The sequence below is a fragment of the Acinonyx jubatus genome, chromosome E3 (assembly GCF_027475565.1).
Source record: "Acinonyx jubatus isolate Ajub_Pintada_27869175 chromosome E3, VMU_Ajub_asm_v1.0, whole genome shotgun sequence".
Lineage (NCBI taxonomy): Eukaryota > Metazoa > Chordata > Mammalia > Carnivora > Felidae > Acinonyx > Acinonyx jubatus.
Genome location: NC_069398.1, coordinates 34,270,280 through 34,296,129, shown reverse-complemented (window position 1 = coordinate 34,296,129; position 25,850 = coordinate 34,270,280). Strand labels below are relative to the sequence as shown.

Genomic DNA, 25,850 nt, shown 5'->3' with positions numbered 1-25,850 from the left:
GTAGCCCCACCCCTCCCACGGTGCCACCTCCTCTCCTGCCCGATTCCCCCCTCCCCCAATTGGACACAATCCAGGAAAGTCCAGGACACGGATGGCTCGGTGCTGGTGTTTAAATACATGCATCAACACACATCCTCTTGAGGAACCCCTGCCCCGAGGCGGGGCAGTTGGGACCAGGGCAGGCAGAACCCAAACAGGCCCCCAGCTGGGGCCCTGAGCCCACCCAGCCTGGCCAAGGGGACATCACGACTCATCAAAGTGCTCACAGGCCCAGATCGCTGCCTCAGTGGTGCCGGGACCACCCACTCCCGTTTGCCAGATGAGAAACCCAAGGTAAGATCCGCACTGCCGGCCAATTGGGGGCCGAGGGGGGGGGGCCTAGCGCCTGGGGGGAGCCTGGGGGCGGGGGGAGCCATGCCAGGGCCCCAGGGTGCCTGGAGCTGCTGGACTCCAGCTGGGCCATGGAGACCAGAAAGAGACGGACAGGTGGGAGCACCCGAGCCGCCTCCCTGGCGGGGGCCGTCCTTGTCCGGAAGGTCAGGGAAGAGCAGCATGGGCAGAGGCCACCACAGGCTGAGTCTGGAAGGTGCTGTGCCCCTGTGGGCGGGAGTCACGCTGTACCTTTCTTGGGTGTCCTCCTACGGCTTTGATTTGGTTTGTTTTGTTTCTTGTTGTGTGTCTTTTTCGGGTTTTTTCTTTTTTTTTTTTTAAACCACCAAGTTGTACCAACTTTGTAATTAAAACAGAACCAGAATCCTGTTAGTAGCTCCTTTCAGCTGAGCGTGGGAGGCCCCTGGTCTGAGCCCGGCTCTGCCACCACGTAAGAGGCCCCGTGCGGTCTCCGGTCAGGCCCTGCTGCTCTCCGCACCCCATGTCTGCCTTTGTGCAGTGTGTGAGCCTTCCCCACCCCCCCTGTGGGAGGGGGGTCCCCGGCAGCCGTGCCAGACCCCTCTCAGTTGATGACTGGGTCACATGGGCCCCGGGAGGCCGAGAACCTGGACCGAGGTGCAAGGGAGGCGTGTTCTGCCCTTCCCCCACAGCCACCCCGAAACCGCTGCCCAAGCGGGACAGCCCAGGGAGCCAAAGCAGCAAGGTTCAAATGCTGCCCAGCCTGGCTCAGAGATGTGACCTTGAGTCAGGGACCGCACCCCCATGCCTCAGTTTCCCCACCTATAGAGTGGAGATGGGTGCGTCACTGTCCTGAGCGGGTGACACAAGCGAATCCCTGTAAACGCTCAGAAGACCATCCCCGTGGGGGTCCCCCAAGAAAGGTGAGGGTCCCCAGGGGTTGCTACCCCCAGGGCCCGCTCTGTCACCACACAGCCTGGTGGGCTGGGGGCAGAGAGTGGGCACCTTGTCTGCTGGGGGGGGGGGGCAGTGGTCCAGGGCTGCTCACGCACAAGGTGAGCACGTGCCCCTACGCGCACACACACGCCTACACCTGTATATTCACACACATGCTCGCCCACGTGCACATGAAGGTGTCACCCTGTGATCACAGCAGCCCGTGGCTGGAAGCTCCCAGTGGCCGTGGGCAGGGGAGGGCGTCCCAAGCACCTGGCTGCTGGAGCAGACGGGGAAGCGGGGAAGGCAGCCGGCCAGCGAGAAGCAGCCTCGCACACAGGTAGGGCCGCCTGCCTGGGGGCGGAGGACGCTCCCGTCCCATCCCTGCCTCTCGCAGGGCAGGGGCTAGGGGAGGACCACTCACTGCCCCAGGAACCCCAGGGCCAGGCTTGATGATGATCGTGTGTCCTGGGTACCAAAGGGGTGAGTTACTTTCCAGAAGCTTCTCTGGAGGCAATGGCAGACAGAAGCACAGGTGCCCACCTCACTCCCACCTCACCCCTGTAACCCTACATGCTGGGAGCCAGGCATCCAAGGTTCCATCTCATCCCCTCCTGGTCTGTCTGCCCAGCTCCAGGAAGCCTCCTTCCTATGAGGAAGGGACCCTATTTCTACCATCTCTGTGCTGGGTCTGTCTGCCCACACCTCCCCCAGGAAGGAAAGGCCTTGCTGAGCTCATCGATTTAGCTGGGGCAGTGCCCCCTCTGGCACTGAGGCCTGGCACACAGTGGGCGTGCAGAAACATGGCCCCCCGGCTCCCCACCCCAAGGTCCGAGAAGCTGGGGAGCTCTCTCTCTGGCAGGACATCAGGCTACGGGGCCTGTACCACAGCAGCTTCCCACAGCCCCCATGGAAGGTGCCATCACCCTCCCGGTTCACACAGGAGGGCACCGGAGCTGGGCGGGGCATAGCCCATCACGGTGAACTTGCAGAGCCCGTCGCCACCTGGGTGCACGAGCCAGGCCTGGGGGTGCCTGGAGTGCCCTCTGCCCCCGCCTCCCGACGCCAGATTCCAGGAGACAGCCCCGCCTCCCCCCCCCCCTCACCACCCCTCCCCCCCCCCCCCCCCCCCCCCCCCGCCCCCTGGGCTGCCGTCCCCTTCACTGCCCCGGGGTCCATTCTCCATTCAGAAAGAGAATGGGAAATGCCTGATCAGCATCTGGGCTCCGACCAAATGGAATTTTCCGTCTGTGATGGAAGTGATGTCAGCACTCGGTCAGGCGAGGCGAGATGCTTGGGCCCGTGTCCTGACCGCTGGCCACAGTGCTGGCTGCCAGCCACCTGAGGCGCTAAGAACGCACCGGGCTCCGTGCGGGCGCCCCCAGTGAGGCCTCGGCGGGGCCCACCCCCCGCTCCTGGCCCCACGGCTCACCTCATCTCTCGGCCCTGGACCACCCCCTCCTTCTCAAGGCCCCTGCAGCCCTGGCCTGTGCCCACACACTCTCTTCCATGCCTCATGGTCCCCCAAAGCCCCCATCCGCTCTGGAAATACCCGATGAGCCAGAGCTTGGAGTCTAAAGCCTTTCCCTGTCCCCGTTCAGGCCCCGGCCCAGGCAGGAGGCCTGATGAGGGACCCAGGACCCCAGCCGTCCTCCATGTGAGCCCAAGCTCCCTGCACAGGGCGGGGCGGGGGTGGGGGTCCCTGGCTCAGCCCCAGGCTTGCCGGCAGTCAGAGTACAGGGGGCCCCAAGCCAGCCCCGTAAGGGGAGGGCCCACAGCATGCCATGAAGCCTTACGGAAGAGCTTTGCAGCAGGAGGCTTGGCCCCGTCCAGAGACAGAGACCACGGCGTGAGGGCTTGAGGCTCCAGCATCCCACCACGGCCAGTCAGCGCACAGGCACGTGCACCCCACCTGTGCGCGACACCGGGCTCAGCTTCAGCACAGGCCACACTGATGCGCCCGAGGCCACCAGGCCAGGGTGGCCACACGGGACCCTGGGACGGCCCATCCGTGCACCCGCTGCACCCAGGAGCACACCGCACATGCAGCACAGGTCAGAACCCCCGACGGACCATCTCCTCGGAGACGCGGCCCCACAGGGGGGCCTCCATGCCCTCAGCAACTGCCCCTGAGCGCCGCCCACACGCTCAACCCCTCTGTGGGCCACCACAGCCTTCAGCCAGGCTGGGGAGCCCCTGCCCCGCTGGAGTCCCTCACGGGGGCTCCGAAGCTGCCCACCCCAACCCCAGCCCTAAAGGCCACAGCGGCACACCCCCTGGGCCAGCCTCCTGGCAGAAGTCACGGACACCCAGGCCCCGGCGCTCACGGGCGAGGAGGACGTGGGGGCGACGTCCAGGGCCGACGCCGCTATTCTCGGGGCATCGGGGACTTCCGCCCGGTCACACGGCAGGAGGTGCGGGGCCAGGCCCCCAGGCCCAGCTGCCGTAACTGAGGTCCCGCCACTGCCCGTGGCGTGAGGCCCACGGTCTGCGGAGGTGGGCGTCCCTGGACAAGGCCATGGCTGCAGGCCTGTCCCTTCAGCTCGTCCTCACCCCTCCCTGCACCAGCCCTCCCTTCGAGGCAGCTCCACCAGCTTTCAAGGGCGAGGCTCCAAACAGAAGGCGAGTCCAAATTCCTCCAGGGGCCTGGGCTCTCCCTGCCCTGCACCCCACCATCCTTGCGGTGGTCACACCTGCCTCACCGGAGCAGGGAGGCCCGAGTCACTACACAAAGGGCCCCTCGGCCCAGGGCCAGCCCGAGACGGAGGCACATCAGCACCAGGCCTCACACGGGGGCCACGGGGCACGCGTCTCCGGGACCCCAGCAGCACACACCCGGAGCCTCGGAAGACTGGGGGGTGTGATGACAGGTGTCAGAGGGCACCAGCAGGGCACCGTGAGAGGAGGGCACGCTCCCAGAGAGGGACGGCCCGGGCGAAGGTCCGGCACGAGGTCCAGGCTGCACACCCATGTCCCAAGGGGCTCTGGAGGGTGGGGTGGGGGCAGGCAGGACCCTCCACCGCTTCCCAATGGGGAAGTCCCACCCCAGCCCCAGAACTGCCGAGGGCCTTTCTCCACAGGAAGAGACCAGGTCGGGTCTTCCAGGAGGCTGGCGGGATCCCAACCCCCAAAGCACCATCTGGGAACCCACATGCGTCTCGGCCGGAGCCCTGGGCCTGGACTGAGGGCTGGGCTGCTGTCGCAGCTCCTGTGCCTGGGGCCCCTCACTGGGAAGGGCTCATGCCACACGGCGCTGCCCGCTCCCCTGGGGCTGGCTCTTGGCCTCGGCACCCACCCAGCCTCACACTGGGCCTCGCGGATCCCCAGATCACCTGGGAAAGGGGTGGCACCCACCTTCCAGGCCAGGGGCCTGAGGCCAGAAGGGATGCTGGAGCCCCACACACTTAAGTACAGAGGAAGCAGGGGTCTGAGCCCACACGGGCCTCCTGAGGAAAGCTCCGGAAAAGGCCCCCTCACCCGCCGGGCCAGGCTGAGCGGGTGCCGAGGGCCCTGGCTGTGGAGAAGAGTTGGGCGCCTGGCTGGCTGTTCGGCCCACAGCCCCCCACCCCTCTAACACACTTGGCTGCGGCTCCCACATGCCGACCAAAAAATTAAAAACAGATTTTCCACTGAGCTGGGCTTGGGTTTCACGAATTCCATGACGGTGAGCTCGTGGCCATCCTGGAGAAAGCACAGCCAGCGGCCGGCCGAGCAGGAGCCCAGGAGGGGCCCGGCTGTCTGTCCAAGTCCTCCCACCGGAGGTCTGAGACCCAGAGCACCAGGCCGCACATGGACACACACCGGCTGCAGGCTGATGCCCTCACGGCGTGTGCACCCTACTCGCCCTTGCCCTCCAGGAACCACCGGGATGGAGGCCTGGCGAGGCTGGACTTGGGCTCAAGGCCCCGGGACGAGCTCTGGTGGCTCACCCCCCAAGGCAGCCCCCGCCCCACCGCCCTCCGGGTCTGGGGGCCAGCCCGCTGTCCTGCTGCCCACGCCACACCCGCTCGCGGAGGGAACGGACCCCGGAGGACACGGCACAGGAGCTGCCCTCCCCGCGGCGAGGGTGTCTATCGGGCCCCAGTGCCCTAACGCATCTCCCAGCACGGCGCCCAGAACAGCCCTCTGCTCTTCCCCAGGCTGGACCGCACACACCTCTCCACTGGCCACCCCTAGGGACCCAGGCCACAGGCCTCGGATGCAGCCAGGAGCCAGCCGACAGGCCCAGTCACATCATTGGGCCAGCCGGAGCTCTGTCCCAGGACTCAAGGGGGGATGTGGCCCGGGGAGGGCAGCCTAACCAGCCTCCAGGGCCAGGCTGGACGAGACACCACAACTTCTGCGGCGGCCCTCACGACAGTCGGGAGCCCAGCTGGAGTGCATGCGGCCGGAGGGGGCGGCACCCCAGGCCGGGACCCTCCTCAGAGCGAGAAGGAAGCGGTCGCTCAGGCTTTGGGCAGGCCGGCCTTGCCCCACGCCCTCAGCCAATACAGGAGAGACCCGACCACAGTGGGCGCCTGTGGTACAAAACAGAGCCCTGAGACCCCTACGTCTCGTAGCCCACCCGCTCCTCCTGTGGGGACCCAGGCCTCAGCCAGGCTCCTCTGGGGAGCAGAAGCAGCACGCCGACTGAGGCCTGCGGGAGGACCACACATGCAGGCCGGTGGGTGTGCGTGAGCCCGACCCAGGCCTCGGGCAGGGGACAGGGGACAGGGAGGCTCCGGAGGGGCCCCGCACAGCCCCTCTCCCACAGCCCACCCAGCCACAGCCTGGGTCCTCTGCCAGGTTCTGCGGGCACACCCCACACCCAGGCCCCTCCTCTGCAGCCCCCATCCTGCGCCTGCTATTGGCCTGGAGGCCTGGCCTTGACCGAGGCCCGCCAGAGCCCTCACAGCCCCCTCCACGGCCCGAAGCATCCTTGTTGCCTCAGCACGTCTGGTGTGTGACCTCCAGGGGTCCTGCTGGACAGGCAGCAGACCCCATTCTGGGCACGTGCTGTCCCACCTTGGGCAGGGACCCCAGCTCAGGGGTACCCTCTGGAAAGCAGCCCCCTGTTCTGGGCAACGGTGCCCATCAGACCCTCCCCAAGAGCGCGAGGAATCCCTCAGAGCCATGGGAGAGCCATGTGTGTGTCCTGGCCCAGTGCCAAGCTGAGGGCAGACCCCAGAAGGCAGGCACGGGCACAGCCAGGTCCTGCCACACCCACCACCAGCCCTGTCACATGCCCCAATTCCTGTGGGGCCACAGGGGGCCACTTCCCATATCTGTGACCCGGTCCCCGGGCTGCAGATTCCGTTCCTCCTGTGCAGCCAAAGCAGAACTGCCCGTGGAGGGGGAGAGGACCCGGTCCCCACACCCGCTGAGCTTCCCTGAACCAGGCCCCGCTAGGGGACCAGGGAGCCTCTGCACGGGGACTGTGTCCACCGAAGGGGAGTACCGCGCTGGAGCAGGAGCCTGCCCACATTTCCAGCCCACTGATGCTGGCCGGCCAGTGGCTTCAATTCTGCTTCTAGAGCAGTGACAATGCCCACCCCCGAGGGCCACTGTGTGGCCGCCCGGGGAAATGTTTATGAGCCTCTCTGGTACAGCGGCTGTGGCCTGGGGTGAGAGCCACAGCACACCCTGCCCAGAGCCTGACCAAGACCCCTGGCCAGGGCCGGAACGGCCGATGTCCCTTCCTGCATATCCTCTGGGCAGAGGAGTAGAGTGTCGGGGACACGGCTCGTCACCACATCCACAGACCCTTGAAAACCAGGGGCCGCCGAAAGGCAGAACAATGGGGCCTGGTGACAGAGGCCCCACACCAACACCAAGCGGGGGATGTGCCAGGTTTCCCATTAACCACCCCGAAGACCGCCGCAGTGTAGACCTCGCAGCCGAGGCAACCAGAGGCTTCACCCTGCCCCCCGTCGGAAAGGAAAGAGCCAGTGGATCTGTCCCAGCAGGCACTTCCGTGTTCACCCACCACTGCGTCCCCCAAATCCAGCTCATCGGCTCTGTCTGTGCAGGGGGTGCTCTAGAAGCTCCCGCCCACTCCTCAGCGAGCTTTGTCACGTTCAGTACGTTTCTGTCACTTGCACCCCAGCATCCTGACTGTTACCATGGGACGCTGGCCACACATCAAGAACCCAGGGCCAACAACATTGTCCAGAAGTCGGTGACAATACGGGCGTGCGGCGTGATTCTGGTTCCAAGTGATGCGCACCCCACGGGTCTGCGTGTGGGGGTGAAACCCAGCCAGAGGCGCTTTTTGGTTTTTTCTTCATGCTTTTTCCTATTTTCCAAATGTTCCGCCAACATCTATTATTTTTGTAGATGAGAAGCCAGGCGATCCCCCCAGGTTTTAACCTGCTGATCAGCGATGGAAGGAAGATGACGACAGGGCCACCCCACCCACAAGACCCGGGGGCTCGGCCAACACCAGCCTGCAGTCAGGTACTCGGCAGACCTTTCTTGAGTCATAGCTTTTAGCCAAGGCGCTACGGTCTTAGCTAGGAGACCCCTGGGCCCTGACAGTCATACAACCTAGACCTCAAACGCCCTCTGAGGGGCCACCCAGTCAGGGTTCACACATCTCCGAGCACAGAGGCAGCACGTTCAGACCAGAAAGACTCCCTTATTTTGGGCTGAGGCTCGGGCTTCTGTCTCAGGGCCTTTGCATGTGCCATTCCAGTGGCCAGGAACCGTCTCTGCCAAGGTCTGTGCATGGCTACCTCTGTCCTATCTTTAGGGTCTCGAATGAACCATCCCAGCACTCAGGGTTCTAACAAGAAACAGGCCTCACAGGCTGCGCAAGCCTGAGGCAAATGCTACCATCTGACCGGAAGAGAAGCCAGTGTGCCCGCTTAATGCCATGTTCCAGGCAAGTCCCAGCCCTCCGGGCGTTCGCAGCCTGGCTGGCGCCCTTCGTGGCAGACCAGGAAGCACCTCTTCCAGGAAGACTTCCCTGACCACTGCGCTCCTGCAGGCCCTGTCCTGACACCTCACAGCTTCCAGCCGCCCTGAACTGGCAGAGATAATGAACAAAGAGAGTGAATTTGGCCTCGGCCTCCAGACACGGGGGTGTGAAAAGGCTTGGCAGGGGAGTCATTGGGGTGGGTAGGGATGGATGGGGCACACTCCCCAAGGGGCAGCCCATAGAGGGAGATGATCCCCCCCAAGGTCACACAGATAGGAAGCAACAGAGCTGGGGCCCGGGCCCCTATTCTCCAGACTGAAAAGGCTGTGGGACCCCTGCCTGAAGCCAGGGCAGGCCCTACCATCACCTCAGAGCACATCAGGCCCCCAGACATTGGGCCCAGCCCGCCAGCTCAGCAGTGCGACCCCCAGAGTCTCCTCCTTTCTCTGGGCCTGCGATCCTCCGGGCAGCTCCCCTAAAATGACAGTCCCCACCCATCCAGCTGCCCCTTGTGTGGGGAACTCTGGGCCCAGCCCCAGGGGAGTCGGACCAGCAGCCCCTCCTGGCAGGCAGGTGGGGGGTGGAGTAGCACAGAGCAAACTCCAAAAGCTTCTCTGCCTCCTTCCAGTCCCCGTCCACCCACAGACCCCACTGGCACCCTCCCTATGATCTGTCCATCCGGCAAACAGCCCGGGCCCCCAAGAGATGCATCAATGGCCAGGGAGCCCCTCCCCTCAGAATGGTGGCCTCGGGGACATGGAAACCCGAGACCTTCCGCCCCAAGAGAAATGCCAGCCCTGCTCCTGCAGGGGCTCCAAAGCCCCAGGTAGGGCCGGCCAGGGCTCTGGGAGCCCTCGGAAGAGCCCCGCATCTGCTCCTGACCCCTGCAGGGGGCCAGCAGAGGGGGGCCCAGGAGGCTGACTCTGGCTCCTACCACCTCGTCATCATGTGACTCTGAGCCACTTCCCTCTCTGAGCCTCGGTTTGCTAATCTGTACAAGGGAGGCAATCATCCTCATTTCCCGGTCTGTGAGAGAAAGGACCAGTGACGGACAGCCCTGCACAGTGCCCCAAAACAGGGCCGGGCCATGGGGGTTTCCAGCGGGTTTTACCAGGGCACCCGGCAGTGGAAGGCGGGGGCCGGAAACGGCAAAGGACAAAGCCTGGTCTCCTCACACCATACACATCCCCTACTCCCCCGACCCAGACCCCACTCGTCCCCTGGACAGTCCAGGAGGCAGAAGCCCTCCTCCCACGCTGGGCCCAGGCCACATGGGGGTGGGGGCATCGCCAGACCCTGCAGCTCAGGCAGAAGCCGGCCAAGAGGGGGCGCCTGGGGCAAGAGGACGAGGGGACCCCCGCCCGCTAGCTGCCCCCTCCACAGCCAGGAATACTAAACCAGGGGAGGCAGGAAAGGGCCCTAGGCCACAGGGTCCACGCTGACCCACTGCCCAGCCACCCAGGAAGGGAGCTCTGTCTGATGCCACCGAGCACGAAGCAAAAGCATGGGGCCTCTGCATCCCCCACTGTAGCCCCACAGAAGTGCGCCAGCCCGGATTTCAGGATGTGGCACTGAAGGATCAGAGAGGTCAAGTGTTCACCCAAAAGCACCAACCCCGGGAAGGCAGGGGCAGGACGCATGTCCGGGTCTGGCTCATTCTACTAGCCCCCAGCCAGGAGCGGAGGTGGCAGGGGATGGAGACAGGCTGGTTTCCACGCCGTGAATTATTCAGTGGCTAATTCTGCTCCGCAGAGAGGAGGCAGGAGAGTGAGTCAGAGCCCTCCCACAGCGGAGGAGGGGGCAGTGCTCACAGAAGCTGGGGGCACACACCCGCAGGGGCACAGGGCCCTGCAGGAGGTCGGGCTGAGCCAGGGGGGCCGGCCCCCACTCTGGAGACCTCCACAGGCTGCAGACGTCGGGCCCTCACTCACACCCCACGATGTGTCCCGAGAGCCCCAGGGGGCGAGGGGCCACAGCCAGTCCAACCGAGGGTGGTGGGATGGCAGATGCAGCCTGCAGGCAAGCTCTGTGCGGGTCCAGATGCCCCAGGCGCCCCAGGGGCAGTCCCGGAGCTTCAGAACCGATAACTGGCAGAGAACTTCCTAAAGTAAAGCACAGTTCCTGGCCGGGGACAGCCAGGGGCCTGATGTGACGGAGCCGTGACACGTGGAAGCCCCTGGGGAGCAGAGAAGGGTGCTGCTCCCACACCGGTCGGCACCCCACGGCTGGGCTTCTAAACGTGGGCGTTGAGTTTTATAAAAACCTTGCTGTCTCTGGGCATGCCTGGGCCAATCCCCGGCCCCCTTTCTAATCTGCTTAGAAGCAGATCAGCAGGCCCAAGGTGACCACTGAGGCCGGGAGTGGTGGGCTCCCCCGCAGAGCTGAGATGCCCGCGGTGCCCTCGCTCTCTGCTTCCGGTCTCATCCTCTAGCTGAGGGTGCCCACAGGAGACAGTTCTACACAGGCCAGGTGCGATAATGTCCACGGAATACCGGACTCCCAGGCCATCTTGACAAGGAACGCTGTTCCACTCCACCCGGAGCTCTGCAATGACCACTGGAGAGAACCCCAGAGGAGTTCCGGGTGACCAGGCATCCGGGTCATGGGGCTTCTGGAATCCGGATCCCCAGGCAGGAAGGAAATGCCCACAGCCCAGTCCCCTGCCCTGCACTCAAATGACAGTGGATCAGTGCTGGGGGTGGTGCTTGGGCTTGGCATGACCCCCAGGACTAGGGTTCTACTGGGAGAGCCTGATCCCTTGGGGAGAAGGCTGCAGACCTCCACTGTCCCCCATTCTGCCCAGGCTCAGCCCCTTTCCAGCCTCCCAGACTGAGGCCCACCTTGAGTGTCTGTGGCCAGGCCTCCCTTCCTCAGGGGCAGCCGGGTCCCCAGGCAGTCCAGGTGTCACCACAGCACACACCGCACTGTGTGCATCCCACAGCCTGGCCACCCAGCAGGGAGTCACTGCCGGCCAGAGAGGGCTGGCATCTGCCCAGCTCGCTCACCTACCAAAATCTTGGCAGTGAGTGGGATTCCCCAGCTGGGGGTGAGGGGGCCAGGAATCCCCCCCTCCTGGCTGGACCCAGTGCTCTCAGGTATGGGCTTGGGATCCTCTGGGTAAGGGACTCTGTAGGGCCACAGTTCAGGGCTGCCCCAGGAGATGGACAAGGGCCTGGGTTGGAGCTGACAGCTGGCAGAGGGGGCTCCAGGGAGAAACGCGTGAAGGCTCCACATGACCCTAAAAAGGTGGGCCTAAGCGACACCGGGGGAGAAAGCTAGAATCTGCAGGAGGGCCGCGGACCCTCCATGCAGGATGGGGGTCCTTAGACGCTCAAGGAGGGGAGCCCCCAGGACGCAGAGGGGAGACCCTAGAGAAGAAAGGGGCTGTGACTCACGAGAAGGTGGAGGCCGTGACCCTCGGGGAGGGAGCCACCCCCCGCCCTCAGCCAGACCCTCGATGGGCGGTTCGGGAATCTTCAGATCTTCGAAAGGACGGGACCGTGACCCTCGGCATGGAGGGGCCGTGACCCAGGGCCCTGACCCTCGACCCAGGGGGGCCGCGTCACCTGCTGGTAGTCGGTATCCTCGGGCCGGAACTGGCTGCTGGTGGTCTCCCAGCTCAGGTCGAAGTGGGGCAGCCGGTGTAGGAGGTTCACCCACCAGGGCGCCGCGTAGCTGACCCCGGCCATGGCGGGCCGGCTGCCTCGGGCGCGCCGCCGCGGGGCTCCCTCGTTGGCCCGGGGGGCGCGGGGTTCAGGGGCCGGCCAAACCCCGCCCGGCCGCCCGCATCGCCCGCTCGCTCCTGGGCCCGGCCCGGCCCGGCTCGGCCCGGCTCGGCTGCGCTCGGCTCTGCTCGGCCGCCCGCGCCCGCCGCCTCTTTGTTCGCCGCCGCCGCCGCCGCCGCCGCCTCCGCTCGTCCCCCGCCCGCGGCCCGACGCCCCGCCCCCGCGCCGCCATTGGCCCACAGCCCGCCGCCCCCGCCCCGGTAGCCGGGCACGCCCCCTGCCGCCATTGGTCCGTAGCTCGCCGGCCCCGCCCCCACCCGCCCGCCCGCCGTCCTTGGCCCCCTGGCCCCGCCCATCCGCGCGCTCCCGCCCGCCGGCCCCGCCCCCGCGCCGCCATTGGCACGCGGGAGGAGGCTCCGCCCAGCAGGGGCCCCCTTCCCGCGCCGAAGGGCGCGGGGCGGTGGTGTCTCCACCAGCGGGTCGTGGCGGGGGCCAAAACCCTGTCCTCACGTCCACACGTCTGGCCGCCCTCCCCCCGGGCGCTCGCTCGTGCGCTCGACCGTTGCACGTTCCTTGAGCTTCTGTGGCGTTCGGCCTGGAGGAGCTGGGCTGGCCTCCCCTGCACGCAGCCCGAGTCTGTCTGTCAAATGAAGATGATGTGGACTCAGAGCCTGGCGTGGTCACCCACAGCTGTGTGATCTTGGACAAGTTACTCACCCTCTCTGTTCATCAGTGTCCTCGTCCGTGAAAGGGAAGTACAGTGAATGTAAAGTGCTCAGGACAGCAAAGTGCGACCCAGTATGTGCTTGTGAGGGGATGGGCAGGTAGATCCAGTCCCTGCCTGGCCACTCCTTTGGGGAAGCTTGTGTCTTTTATGACCAAGACAGTGCTCTGTCCTGGCCTCCTTGAGCCTGGAAATTAAGGCAACTGCCAGGGAGGGCCCAGCGTGGACTTTGGAGTCTCCTAGCCACATTTCCTAATAGGCATTATCATGCTGTATTAAAGTGGAGGTGGGAACCCCAAGAACAGAGGAGGCTGGAAATGCTGTAAGTGCATGGCAGACTCGCCCCTCTCTGCACCCTAGGGCACAAGGTGCATCCTCTTGGCTCCGGCTTGTCAGCACCCTGGGGCATTATTTCTGGACTCCTTGTGTTCTGAGAGAGAGGTTCCTATGCCTGGGATTCTGCCATCTGCTATGCTCTGTGGGCAGACAGGCCCCTTCTGGCAGGCTGGGCTAGGCTTTTGTGGACAGGGACAGCTCTGGGCAGTGGCTTCCCAAGAGGCCTGTCCATCTGTTCACCTGATTGCCCTGACTCGTCTGTTTTCTTGTAATAAGGCTGGGTGGCTCACTCAGCCTCCTGCAAAGGCCTGTGGGCACAGGAGAGGCCTTTTGGAAACTGTGTTTTCCACCCTTGGGATAATTTACATACCACCCAGTTGGAGAATAATGGTGGGGCAGGAAGAGAGAGGTCACATTCTCCATCCCTAAAGGGCATAGTTTTCTGGTTCCTGTCACTGGCAGTGGGACACACAGTCACAGATGCCCTGCTTCCCCCCGACTCCCATGCCCCGGCACCAGGGTGGCAGGCCCACCAGGGTCCCATGTGGATGCATGGGGACTATCAGCTCTTTTCCAGGTTTCCAGAAGCCTCGAAATATTGTGCATTTTCCTCCGGTAAGGCCAGAAAGCCTGACTCAAACATAAAATGACAGCTCAGCTGTACTGAGTTGACTTGTGTCCCCCCCCTCAAAAGATATGTCCGTGTTCTAACTCCTAGTGCTTGTATGATTTTATCTGGAAACAGGGTCACTGCAAATGTGATCAGGTGAAGAGGAAGTCATCCTAGATTATGGAGGGGCCCCGATCCAATGACAGTGTATCTTCATAAGAAGAGAGAATTTGGATACGTCAACTAGGAGATAGACACAGGGGAAAACAACATAATGAAGACGGATGCAGAGATGGAGGTGATGTGTCTACAGCCAAGGAACCTGAGGGTCACCAGAGCCACCAGCAGCCGGGAGAGAGGGGTGGATTGGAGTCTCCCTCAGAGCCTCAGAAGGGATCGACCCTGCGGACTGCTTGAGCTGAGACTTGGATTTCCAGAACTGAGAGATGGTAACTGCCTGTTGTTCAGGCTGCCGGGTTTGTGGTGCTGTGTTGTTACAGCAGCCGCAAGAAACCCATACATCAGGCCGTTCAGAGCTTCTGCTGGGCAGGCGTTCTCTGCCTCTGATTGGCACGCAACGGCAAGTGAGGTCATCACTGATTAATGCTTGCAACACAGTGTGATCTGTGAAACCTTTTCCTAAGGTGGTGGGGGGCGGTCCCTGGAGAAAGAATACTAAAGGGGCCCAGGGTGGAGAAAAGGAGGGACCCATAACATACGGTCCTGGAAAAGCACTGCCAGAGCCCCAAACTTACTGCTCCTGGGGGCCTGGGTATTGGAGAGAAAAATCCCCCTGGTACTGAAGGGCATCCAGCAGACAACACTTTCTTGTGGCCTGGGGGGGAGGGTGCGCAGGAAGGATCCAGGGGCTCTGGAGTCTGACACTTGCTCCTGTCCCTGATACGTAAACTGGGGTTCCTGCTGCCCAGTCTCTAGAAAGGCAAGGGGTAAAGGGAGAACACTGGGTAGAGGGGGAGGGGCACAAGGAGGCCCTGTCCCCACCCCACCCTCTGGGTGACTGGTGGCACTGGCTGGACCTATGGTGGTTTTTCCTGTCCTGAATGACTGTGGCCAGACTCTGGCCCCACTCTACAGATGCAGAAACTGAGGCCCAGCTCTCACCTTTGCTCTGGAGGCATGGGAATCACCACAGAACCAGGGAACCAAGATTCAACCTTGTACTGTTGGCCACAGACCGAATGGCCCGAAATAGGGCACTACTGGTCCAAGAAGTCAAAGAGGACTCAGTCGGCTGTGCTGGCCCCTGACCAGGGCGCCCAGGAACACACTCCAGTGACTCAGGAGGAGGCAGCAGATGCGGAAACCGCTAGTCCTCTCCCGGGTGGTGATAAGCAGCTGGGGCATCCGAGCCCCTCTATCCGGGAGGACCCAGAGCCGGGAACCCAGAAGGCCTCCGCACAGCCGTTCTGTGAAGGCAGGAAGGACAGCCTGGCGGTCCCCAGCTGGGCAGCCCTGAGCCACGAGCCCCTGGAGCAACCCGCCCCACCAGGTGCCCACATCACAGAGGGGGTGGGAGGGGGTGCTTCAAGGCTCAGAAATGAGGACACTTGTTCCTAATCCACACAGTCAGACGGCAGACATATGGGCCTCGGTTTCCTGTATGTGAAATGGGGCTAAAACCAGCCCCACGACCTGGGGAGGTTGCGTGGTGGAGGCCACGCGTGGAAAGCGCAGCGTGAGTCCATCTTCCGTGCGCGCTCCGTCCACGCTCCGCCCCTACGCCGGGCGCGCTCCCTTCACGCTCCGCCCCCGCTCCACGCTCCGCCCCCCGCGCCGGGCACGCTCCGTTCACGCTGTGTGCGTGGAAGCCATTGTCGGGCTTACCCAAGACTCCTCCGCCTCGAAGTCCGGGTTTTTTTCTATCCTGTGTTTCTGAGTCAGGTTTTGCACGCGCTCTCCGACGCTCTGTGAGCCTCAGCCTCTCACGGTGAGAAGGCTATGAAATGACAGGACGCAGTCGCACCGACAGCCAGGAGGCGGGAACCGTCCGAGGGTCCTTCAGTGGCTGAACGACAGGTGGTACGGCCACGCCAGGGGCGTCAGCCAGCCGCGGAAAGGAACGCAGCACCGGCTCACGCTGCCACGTGGATGGACGTCGAAAACGTGACACCGAGTGACGGAAGCCAGACACAAAGGGCCACATCTCCTGTGCTACCGTTTATTAGACCCACAGTAAGTAAACCCATCGGAACAGAAAGTGGATTAGTGGTTGCCAGGGGCTGGGGTTGGGGGCAGGGTAGGAGGAAGAATGGGAGTGACTGATGAATGGGTCTGGGGTTTCTGCTCAGGGTGGTGGAAATCTTTCGGAAATGATAGAGGTGATGGTCGCACAACATCGTGAGTGTACCGAATGCCTCTGAATCGTTCGCTTAAAAACGGTCAGAATAGTTACGTGTATCTTACCACACACACACAAACACACGCACACACACAAAATAGGATTACCATCCTCCCTCCACCCTCCCTCCCTCCCTCCCTTCCTGCCTGCTTTCCTTCCTTCCGGTGAAGTACAGTTTGTGAGTGGAGGACAAGGACAAGAAACCTGCTTGGAAGCATCTGGAACGGAGTGGGAGGGCAAGCCAGGCCAGGAACTCCCCAGGATCTGTGTCCCAGGCCAGGAAGGTGGCTGGGTTGAGGCTCCTGAAAGGCCGTCCCAAGACCTGCGGGCGCCAGGAGAAAGGCCAGGCAGGGCCAGCCTCCCAGATGCTGGGGCGGAAACCAGAACAATGGCATCCCCTGCGTTTGGACCCCTTCCAAAGAGGTTCACGTTTTCCACGGAGAGAGCACTCACGACAACTGGCAGGGAGAAGAGAAAGCCAGAGGCCGGGTTTCCCAGCTGTGATGTGTGCTGTGCCGCCAGCCCCCCGCCCGCTCCCCACAGACACCTGGCTCGTGGGTCCTGGCCGCGGGAAAGCCTCAGGAGCCCTGCTTTCAGGTTGGCCCGGCGGCATTGGCCGTGTGGCTCGGAGGCTGGGAGAGATGCCATTCAGCGTGCTCCCCGAGAGGTCCACAGGGCGAGCCAAACACTGACCCAGCCAGACTGACGATGTGAGCACCCCTCGCTTGTCTGGAACCACCTCGCCGGCAGCCTTGCGTGTCCAGAGAGCCCCTGGAACCAATAAGTCAGCAGGGATGGGCCGTGGCAGCCGGGGATCCCGCCCCGAGTTCCAGCCTGCAAGCCTCGTCTCGCTCAGAGCCTCCTTACTCCTTGCCTGACACGCGGCACTGACAGAGCTGGTGTCCGGGCCCCAGGGCTCATATGAGAGGAGCCTGGAAAGCAATCACAGACAGTCTTCTCCCCAGGCGGGGCCCCTCAGCCCTGCCCGTCTGCCCAGCGATGTGTCACCTGGCGAGCGTTGTGCAGAGAGAGTGTCGCGGGACCCAGGGCTCATGCCAGGCTTCTCCCGCCAACTACGAGCCCTTGGGAAAGTCGTGTCACCTACGGGGGCTTTGTGCCCGCCAAGCCCTGCTTCCCCATTTTACAGCTGGGAAAACTGAGGCTCCGTGCCACAACCCCGGCACATCACAAAGCGGGGAAGCTGTGTCCGGTAGCTCTCCTCGTGGCAGGGAAGAGACTGTGCACAAGCACAAGTGTTAGCACGAGCACCCCCGACCTGAGCCAGACGGCCGATCTTCGCAGCCCACGAGAGAACTGTGGCTCCTTCACTTCACAGACAAGGAATCTAAAACCCGGAAGATGAAGCCGCTCGCCCTGAGTCCCGGGCCAGGGAGCTGGAGACAGTGTCGCCCTCGTGGCAGGCACCACGGGGCCACTGTGTGGTGAACAAGTCATCCTGGCCGAAATTGAGGTCCAGCCTTTGCCTTCGGCTTCGGGGAGATCTGCATCACGTCCGACAGACGTGTCTTTGTTTAGCGCAGGGACCAGTCACATCAGAAAGTCCGGCCACGTGATTTAGGATGGGGGCTTTGGACCACGCCGCATCAGTCCACCTGGTAACCATGTCGGCAGTGGACCGACCAATCAATCAAGCCTACGTCGTGGAACCCAAAAAAACTCTGGGCACCGGAGCTGGGGTGGGTGCCCCTGCTTGGCAACACTCTGTGCGTTTTGTTGCACGTCAGTGCCGGAGGGCCACGCGTCCTGAGCGCAACAGAAACTTTCCCCGTGGACCACCCCCATCCCCACCCCGGGCCGCTCTCTCCTGTGACGTATCTGCTTTCGTGACTTCCGTGAGTTCTCCTAGCCGGTTTTGGAATCTCCGTGTGGTTTGCGGAACTCTTCCACCTTGCAACTGGTGAGGTGAGGCGTGAGACCGTTTTGGGGCCGATGCCGACTCCCCTTTCACACTCGGGTCTTGCTAATCCTCACACGAGACAGATGACCACCATCCCCGTGTCAGGAGGAAAAAAGGCCCAGAGGGTTAGGTATCGACGCAAGGTGTAAACCCCTGTCTCTCAAAATTTCTGGTTTGCTTCTCTCTGCCGTGCAACCCCCCAAATAACGTATTTTTAAAAGACCAACGGGTGATGCATTTGTTGCTGAATAGTTAACCTCCCCCAAAACTCAGTGGCTTAAGACCACCTATGCCGTATCTGTTTGTGGCTTCGGGGCTGAGCAGCGTGGGCTCAACTGGGTGGTCCTTTGGTGGCTGGCAGGGTTGTACATGTACCTGCGGTCACACGGCAGACCCACTGAGCCATCTGGACGGTCTCAGATGGCTGGTGCTTGGTGCTGAGCCGGGGCCACACTCAGCTGAGTTGGGTCGGCTTCTTCCCCGGTGGGAAGGAGAGCTTTTAAGCCCTGAAGCGTGAACACTTGCCTGCTCGTGTCCCATTTAATAATGGGTCCCATTGGCCAAAGCCAGTCATGGCCAAGCACAGAGACAATGGGCAGGACTGAACAAGGCACGGACACAGGGGAGTGTGGACACGGGCCGGGGCTACGTCAGTCAAGATTGAGCGGACTTGCAAAAGGAGAAGAGATTCTTAAAGTCCTGTGCAGTCCCTTCCTCCCTGGCAGGCGCAGAGGAGGAAATGGATGTGAGCAGCTGGGATGAGAGGGTCTGAGAGGGTTCCTCCCCACAGCTCGGGAACCTCACCTCTGTCTCCAGGAGCAGCGGGAAGGGGACTCTGGCTTGGTCTCTGGCTTCAAGCTGGTGACAAAAGCTGACCGGGCAGCTGTTGGAAGGATGGACTGTCAATCACACTGTCCCTGTGCTTGGGGAGAGAAGGCTCCTTTCTCGGACCTTGGACCTTCGGAAGCAGGCCAGCAAGTGTGGGGAGGGATCACGGCCTCTCGCCGGGGGCCCTGGGAGAGGCAGGCTCTCCCTGCCCCCTCCTGAGCCCTGCCAGCTGCTCCCAGGCTTGGGCTGTCTGGTGACACCGTTCCCCTTCCAAGAGCTGAGACCCTTCAGCCGGGCAGCCTTCCAAGCCTCAGTCTCCCCGTCTGCAAACGGAGGACGATCTTGCTTCCCTCCCTGGGCGGGTGCCAGGGTTACGCTAGAAAGGGGATGTTCACAGCTGAAACCCAGCTTCCTTCCCTCACTGTAAGCTGTTTCCCCACGCGATGTGCCCAAGTGCCTTTGGGGGCCTGTCACTCACCCCCCAGCCACTCCGACTGTGCTTTGCCTGAGTAGAGGCCAGCCACTGCATCCCCACGTGGGGGTCCTAGGGGCCCAGGTTCAAAGTGGGGTCAGACAGTTCTCATTCCCTCACACACTGTTTTCCTGGCCGGGGTGGGGCCCAGGGAGTCAGGGTCTCCCTCCCCAGGGTGGGCCGCCTCTTCTGGGAAGCCCTGGAAGGAAATGTTAGCCCCACAGGGCTGGTGGAAGGAAATGTCTCCAGCAGGCTGCCAGGAACGTGAGGCAGACGGGGAGGGCTGTGCTCATGGCCTGAGCTTCTCCTCCCCGCCCCCGTCTGTGTGAAGGACGCTGACCGTGCCAACCCCCCACTGTCCCTGTCCTCCTCATCTCTCCCGGAGGCTCAGGGAGGCAGGGGTCGGGGCAGGAGCAAGGTGGAGGCTTCTGGAACTGAGGCCAAGATGATGGCATTATCATGGCTGGGCCCTTGACGGGTGCTCCGTGCATGTTTCTGGAACAGACGTCATCATGCTCTCCAGGAGCTGCCCAGGCTGGCACAGGCCTGCTCCGGCCACGTGCTCACAGTCACCCAGAGACATGGCTCCGGTCACTCCCAAACTGAGGGTCAGTTCACCCCGGGTCACCGGCCAGGATGGTCTGGCTAGATCCCTCGGCCTGGATTTTGTTGCCTGCGGGCCCAGGAACCCTTTCCTCCCCAGATATCCCAGCTGCTCAGCAGCACGGACAGGGGGTCGTGGGTGAGTGGGCAGCCACACTGGGCTCGCCTCCCTGCCTGGCCTCACTTTCTGCTCTGTTAGGGCCCTGGGGATGCACCGAGATCAGTGAGGAGGGAATGTGCTGGAAATGTGTCCCAGTCTGAGGCCGCTCCCCGCCTGGCACACTTGGGATGCCCAGCCCTCTCCTGTCTTTGGGGGTGGCTAAGAGGGACTGGCTTTATCTGGTGGGCACGGAGGGGGACAGCCTTCACAGAGTTCCTCACCAGCCCCTGAATCATCGTCAGCCCTCCCAGCTGCCAGGGATCCTTCACCTTCTGAAAGGCAAATTGGACCTGGCATCCCGCTGCCAGCAGCCCTTCCCTGCTCCCACGGTTCCCAGGGTTCCCGGGGTGAGGGCCAAACTCCTCCACAGAACGTGCAGTTCCCCCCTCCCTGCCCCCTGCCCCAGCCACAGGCCCTGCTTCCGCCCCAGCCTGCCGGCCCCAGCCACGCTGGACCACTTCTGGCTCCAGGGGGAGGGCCAAGGGTTCCCTAGGCAGGAAGACCCCCATTCCCTCCTCCGGAGGCGAGGGCCGCGTGTTCCTGCCCGCCCCCCCCCCCCCCAACCCCGGCCACTGCCCGCTCTGCACTTTGTGCTGCTGGGCCTCTCGCCTGGACCCTCGCCAGCCTGGTAGGGAGGTCTGCCCGCCTGGGTCCTGGCACCCTGGCGGGTGGGTGTTTGTGGGTGAAGGAGTTTACTCCAGTCTGCGTGGCGCCCAGCCTAGCTGACAGACTTGCAAACAGATCAAATAAACCTTGATCCTTGAAGGTCCACAGTGCCTTCCTCTCTCAGTGCCTGGCCCACAGCAGACGTGCAGCAAATATTAAAGCAGGCGGTACGAACTCAGTTCGTGAGAGCGCAGAGAAAGGAGGGGCTGACCCCAGGGAGCGTCTCAGCAGGGCCAGGCGGGCAGGCCTGGGGGACGGGACACTGCTGGCGGGAAACAGCTTGTGTAAGGCGGTCAGCTGGATGGGGGGAAGGGCATGCTCTGGGCAGGCTGTGCGCGTGCGTCTAGAGGGGAGGGCAGGGGTCAGGGCCAGAGGCGGAGGGGGGGGGGTGCCAAGCTGGGACATGGAGGGAATCCAAGTGAGTCTGTTGGGGAGAGAAGGTGTGTGTTTACCCTGGTTTTTAACCGAGGATCACAGGGCAGCATGGGGAGGATGGGCCACAGTGCCTGACGTTGGATTCATAGAGCCGGGATGGAGACGAGGAACAGGACAGATGAGTGCTGGCCCCCCCTGGATCTGTCCTTCTCTTCCCCCCCTTAGCAACGGAACTTCCCGATTTTATTGCGTCTATGACCACCGAGAATAGACTAACGTTTCCCAAGCTCCTTGGCAGCTGGGTAGGCTAGTGAACACCTTCTGACCAATGGAATACCAGTGGAAGTGTCCTCAAGTGAGGGGACACCCCCTTCCTCCTTCCTTCCTGTGGCTCGAGTTTGTGTTACGGCCGGAGCCCGAGCAGCCTTTTTGGGCCGTGAAGCCTTGTGTTTGGGAGAGTGAAGCAGTGAGGAGAGTGTGGGTCTTTGAAAATCGTGCAGCCGCCATCTCTCACCTGCCCTGTTTCCCTGGGGGCTTTGGAAACTTCGAAAGTGTTTGGGTTACTGATATTTTGGGTGTTCTCAGTCTCCAGCCAGATCTAAAGCCAATGAATGGAAGGATGGAGGGAGGTCTCAGGTTCTGAGGACTCTCCTGAGACTTAGCGGGGACAGGGCAGTGAGAAGAGAGAGCCAAGGCCGCCTCCGAGGTCCTGTGGGAAGCGGCGGAATACTTCACTCTGCATGCGTTAGGCCCCTTCCGTGTCTGCTGCGAGGGTGTACAGGTGAATGGCCTGCTCTGTGCAGGCGGCTCACGGTCCGGCGGGACAGATGCGCGCCGGAAGGGCTCTGCTGGAGGAAGGGAAGCCCCTCGCCCAGGAGTTGCTAAGCGCTTCTTGTGTTCGTTCTGCACAGTTATTGAGCACCTCCTGTGCACCAGATGCCGTGTTAGGTCTCGGGAGCGGCAGTGAGCCTTGCGGACACAGTCTGGAACCAAGGGAGTCTGTCAGGGGAGTCACACAGCCATCAAATGATCTCGGCGTTGAGTGACAGGGCAGTGGAAGTGGCCGAGTGCCACACAGGGTGAATCCTGTGCCGTGAGGGTATCATGCCAGGGGCCAAAGGAGGCCCTGCAGGACCTTGTGACACCCCTCCCCACGGGGTAGATGTCTCGGGCTCTCTCGGAGCAAAGCCACTTCCCCAGCAAATCTCCCGCTTGTTCCTGGCTGCCCCTGACCTTGGCCGTGGCTGACGGCAGGTACCCCTGGCCGAATCGAGTCTGGGCCCACAGGACAAGGGGGCAAGGCCACGCAGGTCCGGCTGAGATGGTGGCTTGAGCTGTCACGGTCAGGGACGGACATGGGGAGGAGTGGACAGACGTGGGCCATCTTTAGGAGGTGAAAGCCTCAGGAGGTTTTGTTGACACTTTGGAGATGGTGATAGGGGAGAGGGAGAGGCTCAGAGGGCACCCCCTCCAGGCTTCTGGCCTGTGTGTGGACGGTGGGGTGCAGGAGGGGTCCCCAAGGGTGTGCCTGCATGGGAGGAGAGATTTGTGTTATTTACAAAGATGTTTTTAAACTTTTTTAGCCTTGATTTATTTTTGAAAGAGAGCACGAGTAGGGGAGGAACAGAGAGAGAGGGAGACATAGAATCCGAAGCAGGCTTCAGGCTCCTCCCAGAGCCCGACGCGGGGCTGGAACTCATGAGCCACAAGTTCGTGACCTGAGCTGAAGTCAGACGCTGAACTGACCGAGCCACCCAGGTGCCCCGTTTTTACAAAGATTTTTGAATTGGGGTAGACTATATATAACAAAGAATTTATCATCTTAACCATTTTCAAATGCCCAGTTTGGGGACATCGAGCACATTCACCCTGTTGTGCGGCCACCACCACCGCCGTCCGGTTCCAGAACATTCCATCTCCCCACAGGAGACTCTTTCCCCATCGCACGCTAACCCTCATCCCCTCCCAGCCAGGGCACCGCCCCCCAGCCATGTTTGTGTTCCCGTCCCTGCCTCGTTTCGGTGAGCACGATGTCCTCCAGAGGCGCCCGTGTGCTAGCGTGTGTCAGGGCTCCCCTCCTCCGTCAGGTTGGAGAGGAGCCCGCTGTGTGCATGGACCGCGACTCCTTTACCTGACAACAGACACCAGGCTCCTTCCGCCTTCTGCGTTGTGGGCGCTGCTGCTGTGGATGTGAGTGTGCACACATCTCGTCCCTTGTGTCCCTGGGTTGAATTCTTTGCTGGATCCCGCGGTGGTTCTGTTTACCTACTTGAGGCACCACCAGACTGTTCTCCAGAGCAGCGAAACCACCTTACGTTCCCACCGACTGTGCACATGGGCTCCCGTGCCTCCACGTCCTCACCTGTCACCTGTGGCTTTGATTTCTTCTTGTAGTGGCCATCCCAGTGGGGGCGGGATTGGTGAGCGTCATTTTGGGCAAGCTGAGGTGGGTGTCTTGGGGACGTCCCCAAGGCGCCAAGGAGGGGGTGACTGGGTGGCCGGGGAGGTACGGGTGCCGTCATCCACGCGGCAGGAAAGATGAAGGCTGTGGTGTGTGTGGGCTTGTGGGAGCAGAGGACAGGGTTTCCCAGAGGTCTGCAGAGCAGGGATGTGGGGTGTCGGGGCAGCCGAGGAAGGGGAGGGGGTCAGCAGTGTCACCTGCTGTAGAAACACCTGTGGGGTGAAGACAGGGACTGAGGCTGGAGCAGAGAGCCTCCTCTCAGTACCCAACAGGGGGAAGGAAGGTCAGACACAGGAGAGAGAAGTCAAAATTCCACCAGCAGTAACCAAATAAGGACAGGGGTGCAATCGTTGGCCACAAACTAAAGCGCGGAAGATTCTGGAAGCATACACGCAGAGCTTACCCCTACCCCAGGCCTCCGGAAGCAAAGAAGGAAGTCCACAGAATTCTGAGAGACTTTGTCAGGGCCTCTCCCAATTTGTAAAGAACTCACTACGGGCATAAATGGGGAGGGGGCAGTGAGAGAAATATTCCAGAATGTTCCAGGGGGCCCTGAGACCTGTCCCCCCCCTCCCCCCCCGCCACAGCTACAGGATGCACTTTCCTGGAGCCCTGAGTGCCCTGCTGGGGGACAGTCAGAAAACCTCCAAGTGGCTCTGGGCAGAGGAACGGCGTCAGATGCGGGATGATCCTGAGAGCGGCCTCAGCCCTACGCTGCAGCTCGAGGACGCCCACCCATGATATTTACCGAGTACCGACAGCGGCTATTTCTAGGAAGAAGGTCTGTGGACGATGTGTGGCTGCTGTACCGTTTCTGTCTTTTAAAACAACGTGTTTGATGTGAAGGGAGTGGCCAGAGAGCCGGGCGGGGAGGCAGAGGTGGGCAGGACCCGGGTGGGGCGGCGGGGGCGGACAGCTCCGGTGTAAGAGGAGGATTTCCCCCAGACACAGCCTAGGGGAGAGAGGACTCTGCCCTCCACCTCAGTGCTCACAGAGTGTCCCGTCCCACTGCGCTCTCGGTGACGACAGCCTGGTGCGAAAGCAGCTTGAACGCCAGCAGCTGAGGCCGCCGGACCCGGCCAGGTGAAAGGATCCCTCCTTTTATCTGATGTAACTCCTTTGGGCACCGCTGCAGGAGGAGAGCCTCCCACCGCGAACACCGGGGGTCCCTGTGAACCGGCCTTCAGAAAATCACTTCGCGCACACAGCCGTGGCCACGCCGTGCGGAGAGGGACACCTGCGGCCGGGCAGAGGCCAGCACCCTGGAGACCGGCGTGTTCATGTGAGTCCTCGGCGCTCGGGAACAAAGACCGCATATCCCGTTCGGATCTTGACACGGCCAAGGACTCTCAAACAGCTGGGGCACAAGTGAGGATGATGTGTGTTGGATAAGTGCGTCAAGCGGCTCACACGGAGTGGTGTAGACGCCGGTGGGAGCTCGTGGAACCCACGAGCGGCATACGGGATCCTAATTACGTGTGTATGGTCCACTAACGAACCACTTACCGAGGAGCTGAGATTGGACGATCCCATCCACCCCTGTCAGAAGTCCCTATTTTCACATTGGTCACACGTTTTCCTTTTTGGGGTCTCCTCCGTGGAAACCACATAGCTTAGCATGGCTTGAGTTTACGGTGTACATGTGCGTGAGCTTTTGTGTCTTTGGGTGTGTGTTCATATGTGCAAGTATGTATTTCACATGAGCGTGCGTTTGTGCATTTGCCTGCGTTCGTATGAGAGCATGTTTGTGTGTGCGTGTGTGTGCATGCACGTGCACGTCTGTCCGCGTGTGTCTGCCCATGGGTGCACAGCACGTCCGGGGGGACGGCTGGCTGGGGGTTCTGCACAGTAGCCCCGGGCCTGGTGGCTGACTGTGGGGTGAGGACGATGAAGAGAGACGGGCCCAGGCTTCTGGCTCGGAAAACCGAGTGGCTTGTGACAATGCCCATGGAGACGGCATCGCTGGATCGCTGGACGGGGGGCAGGTTAGGGGGCAAAGGTCACTGAAAGCCGGGCCAAGCTGAGCTTGAGGCCTCTGAGACACGTAGGTACAGACGTCCGTGTCAGTATTTGGGGAGTGTGGGCATTGGGGATGGAGCCCTGGGGATGCCCCCGTCTAACAGACAGACAACCAGGGGTGGTGCCCAGCCTGGTTACAGGCTGGGTGGGGGGGCAGGAGAAATACCGTGTGAGGGAGGAGACCAGACACGGGGGTAGGGCCATCGCGCCAGTGCTGCCAAGAGGGAGGGCCCTTGGCACTGAACTGGGCCTAGACGGAGGGCGGGGACGAGGCCACCATCAGCAGGGGCGGCCGCGCCGGGGCCCCGACCCCAGCCACCCCCCTTCCGGGCTTTTATTCCTTCTGAGCCGCCGGCCGGGAAGGGGAGGGCTGAGGAAGCAAGCGGCCAGGCTGGGAGCCTGAATGGCAGCC

General features: G+C 62.4%; 1 protein-coding gene and 1 long non-coding RNA gene across 5 annotated transcripts in view; one reads left to right on the top strand and one right to left on the bottom strand.

Moving 5' to 3' along the window:
* Positions 1 to 12,079, bottom strand: part of TTYH3 (tweety family member 3) — a 28,521-nt gene extending 16,442 nt beyond the window's left edge. Inside the window, exon 1 of one of the 2 annotated variants that reach the window (XM_027042365.2) lies at positions 11,749 to 12,079. In XM_027042365.2, the coding sequence (XP_026898166.1) occupies positions 11,749 to 11,871 (123 nt within the window). In that variant the 5' untranslated portion in view covers positions 11,872 to 12,079. The remainder of the gene's footprint in view (positions 1 to 11,748) is intronic. The other variant, XM_027042366.2, reaches the window with a different exon arrangement.
* A 237-nt stretch (positions 12,080 to 12,316) lies between these two features.
* LOC113594567 (uncharacterized) lies at positions 12,317 to 20,942 on the top strand. 3 transcript variants are annotated; one of them, XR_008294719.1, is made up of 3 exons: positions 12,317 to 12,999; positions 13,713 to 15,770; positions 16,112 to 20,938. It is a non-coding gene; the product is annotated as an uncharacterized LOC113594567 (long non-coding RNA). The 3 variants fall into 3 exon arrangements; XR_008294721.1 differs by having other exon boundaries at positions 12,318 to 15,087; positions 15,169 to 15,770; positions 16,112 to 20,941; XR_008294720.1 differs by having other exon boundaries at positions 12,319 to 15,273; positions 15,480 to 15,770; positions 16,112 to 20,942.
* The last annotated feature ends 4,908 nt before the right edge of the window (positions 20,943 to 25,850 follow it).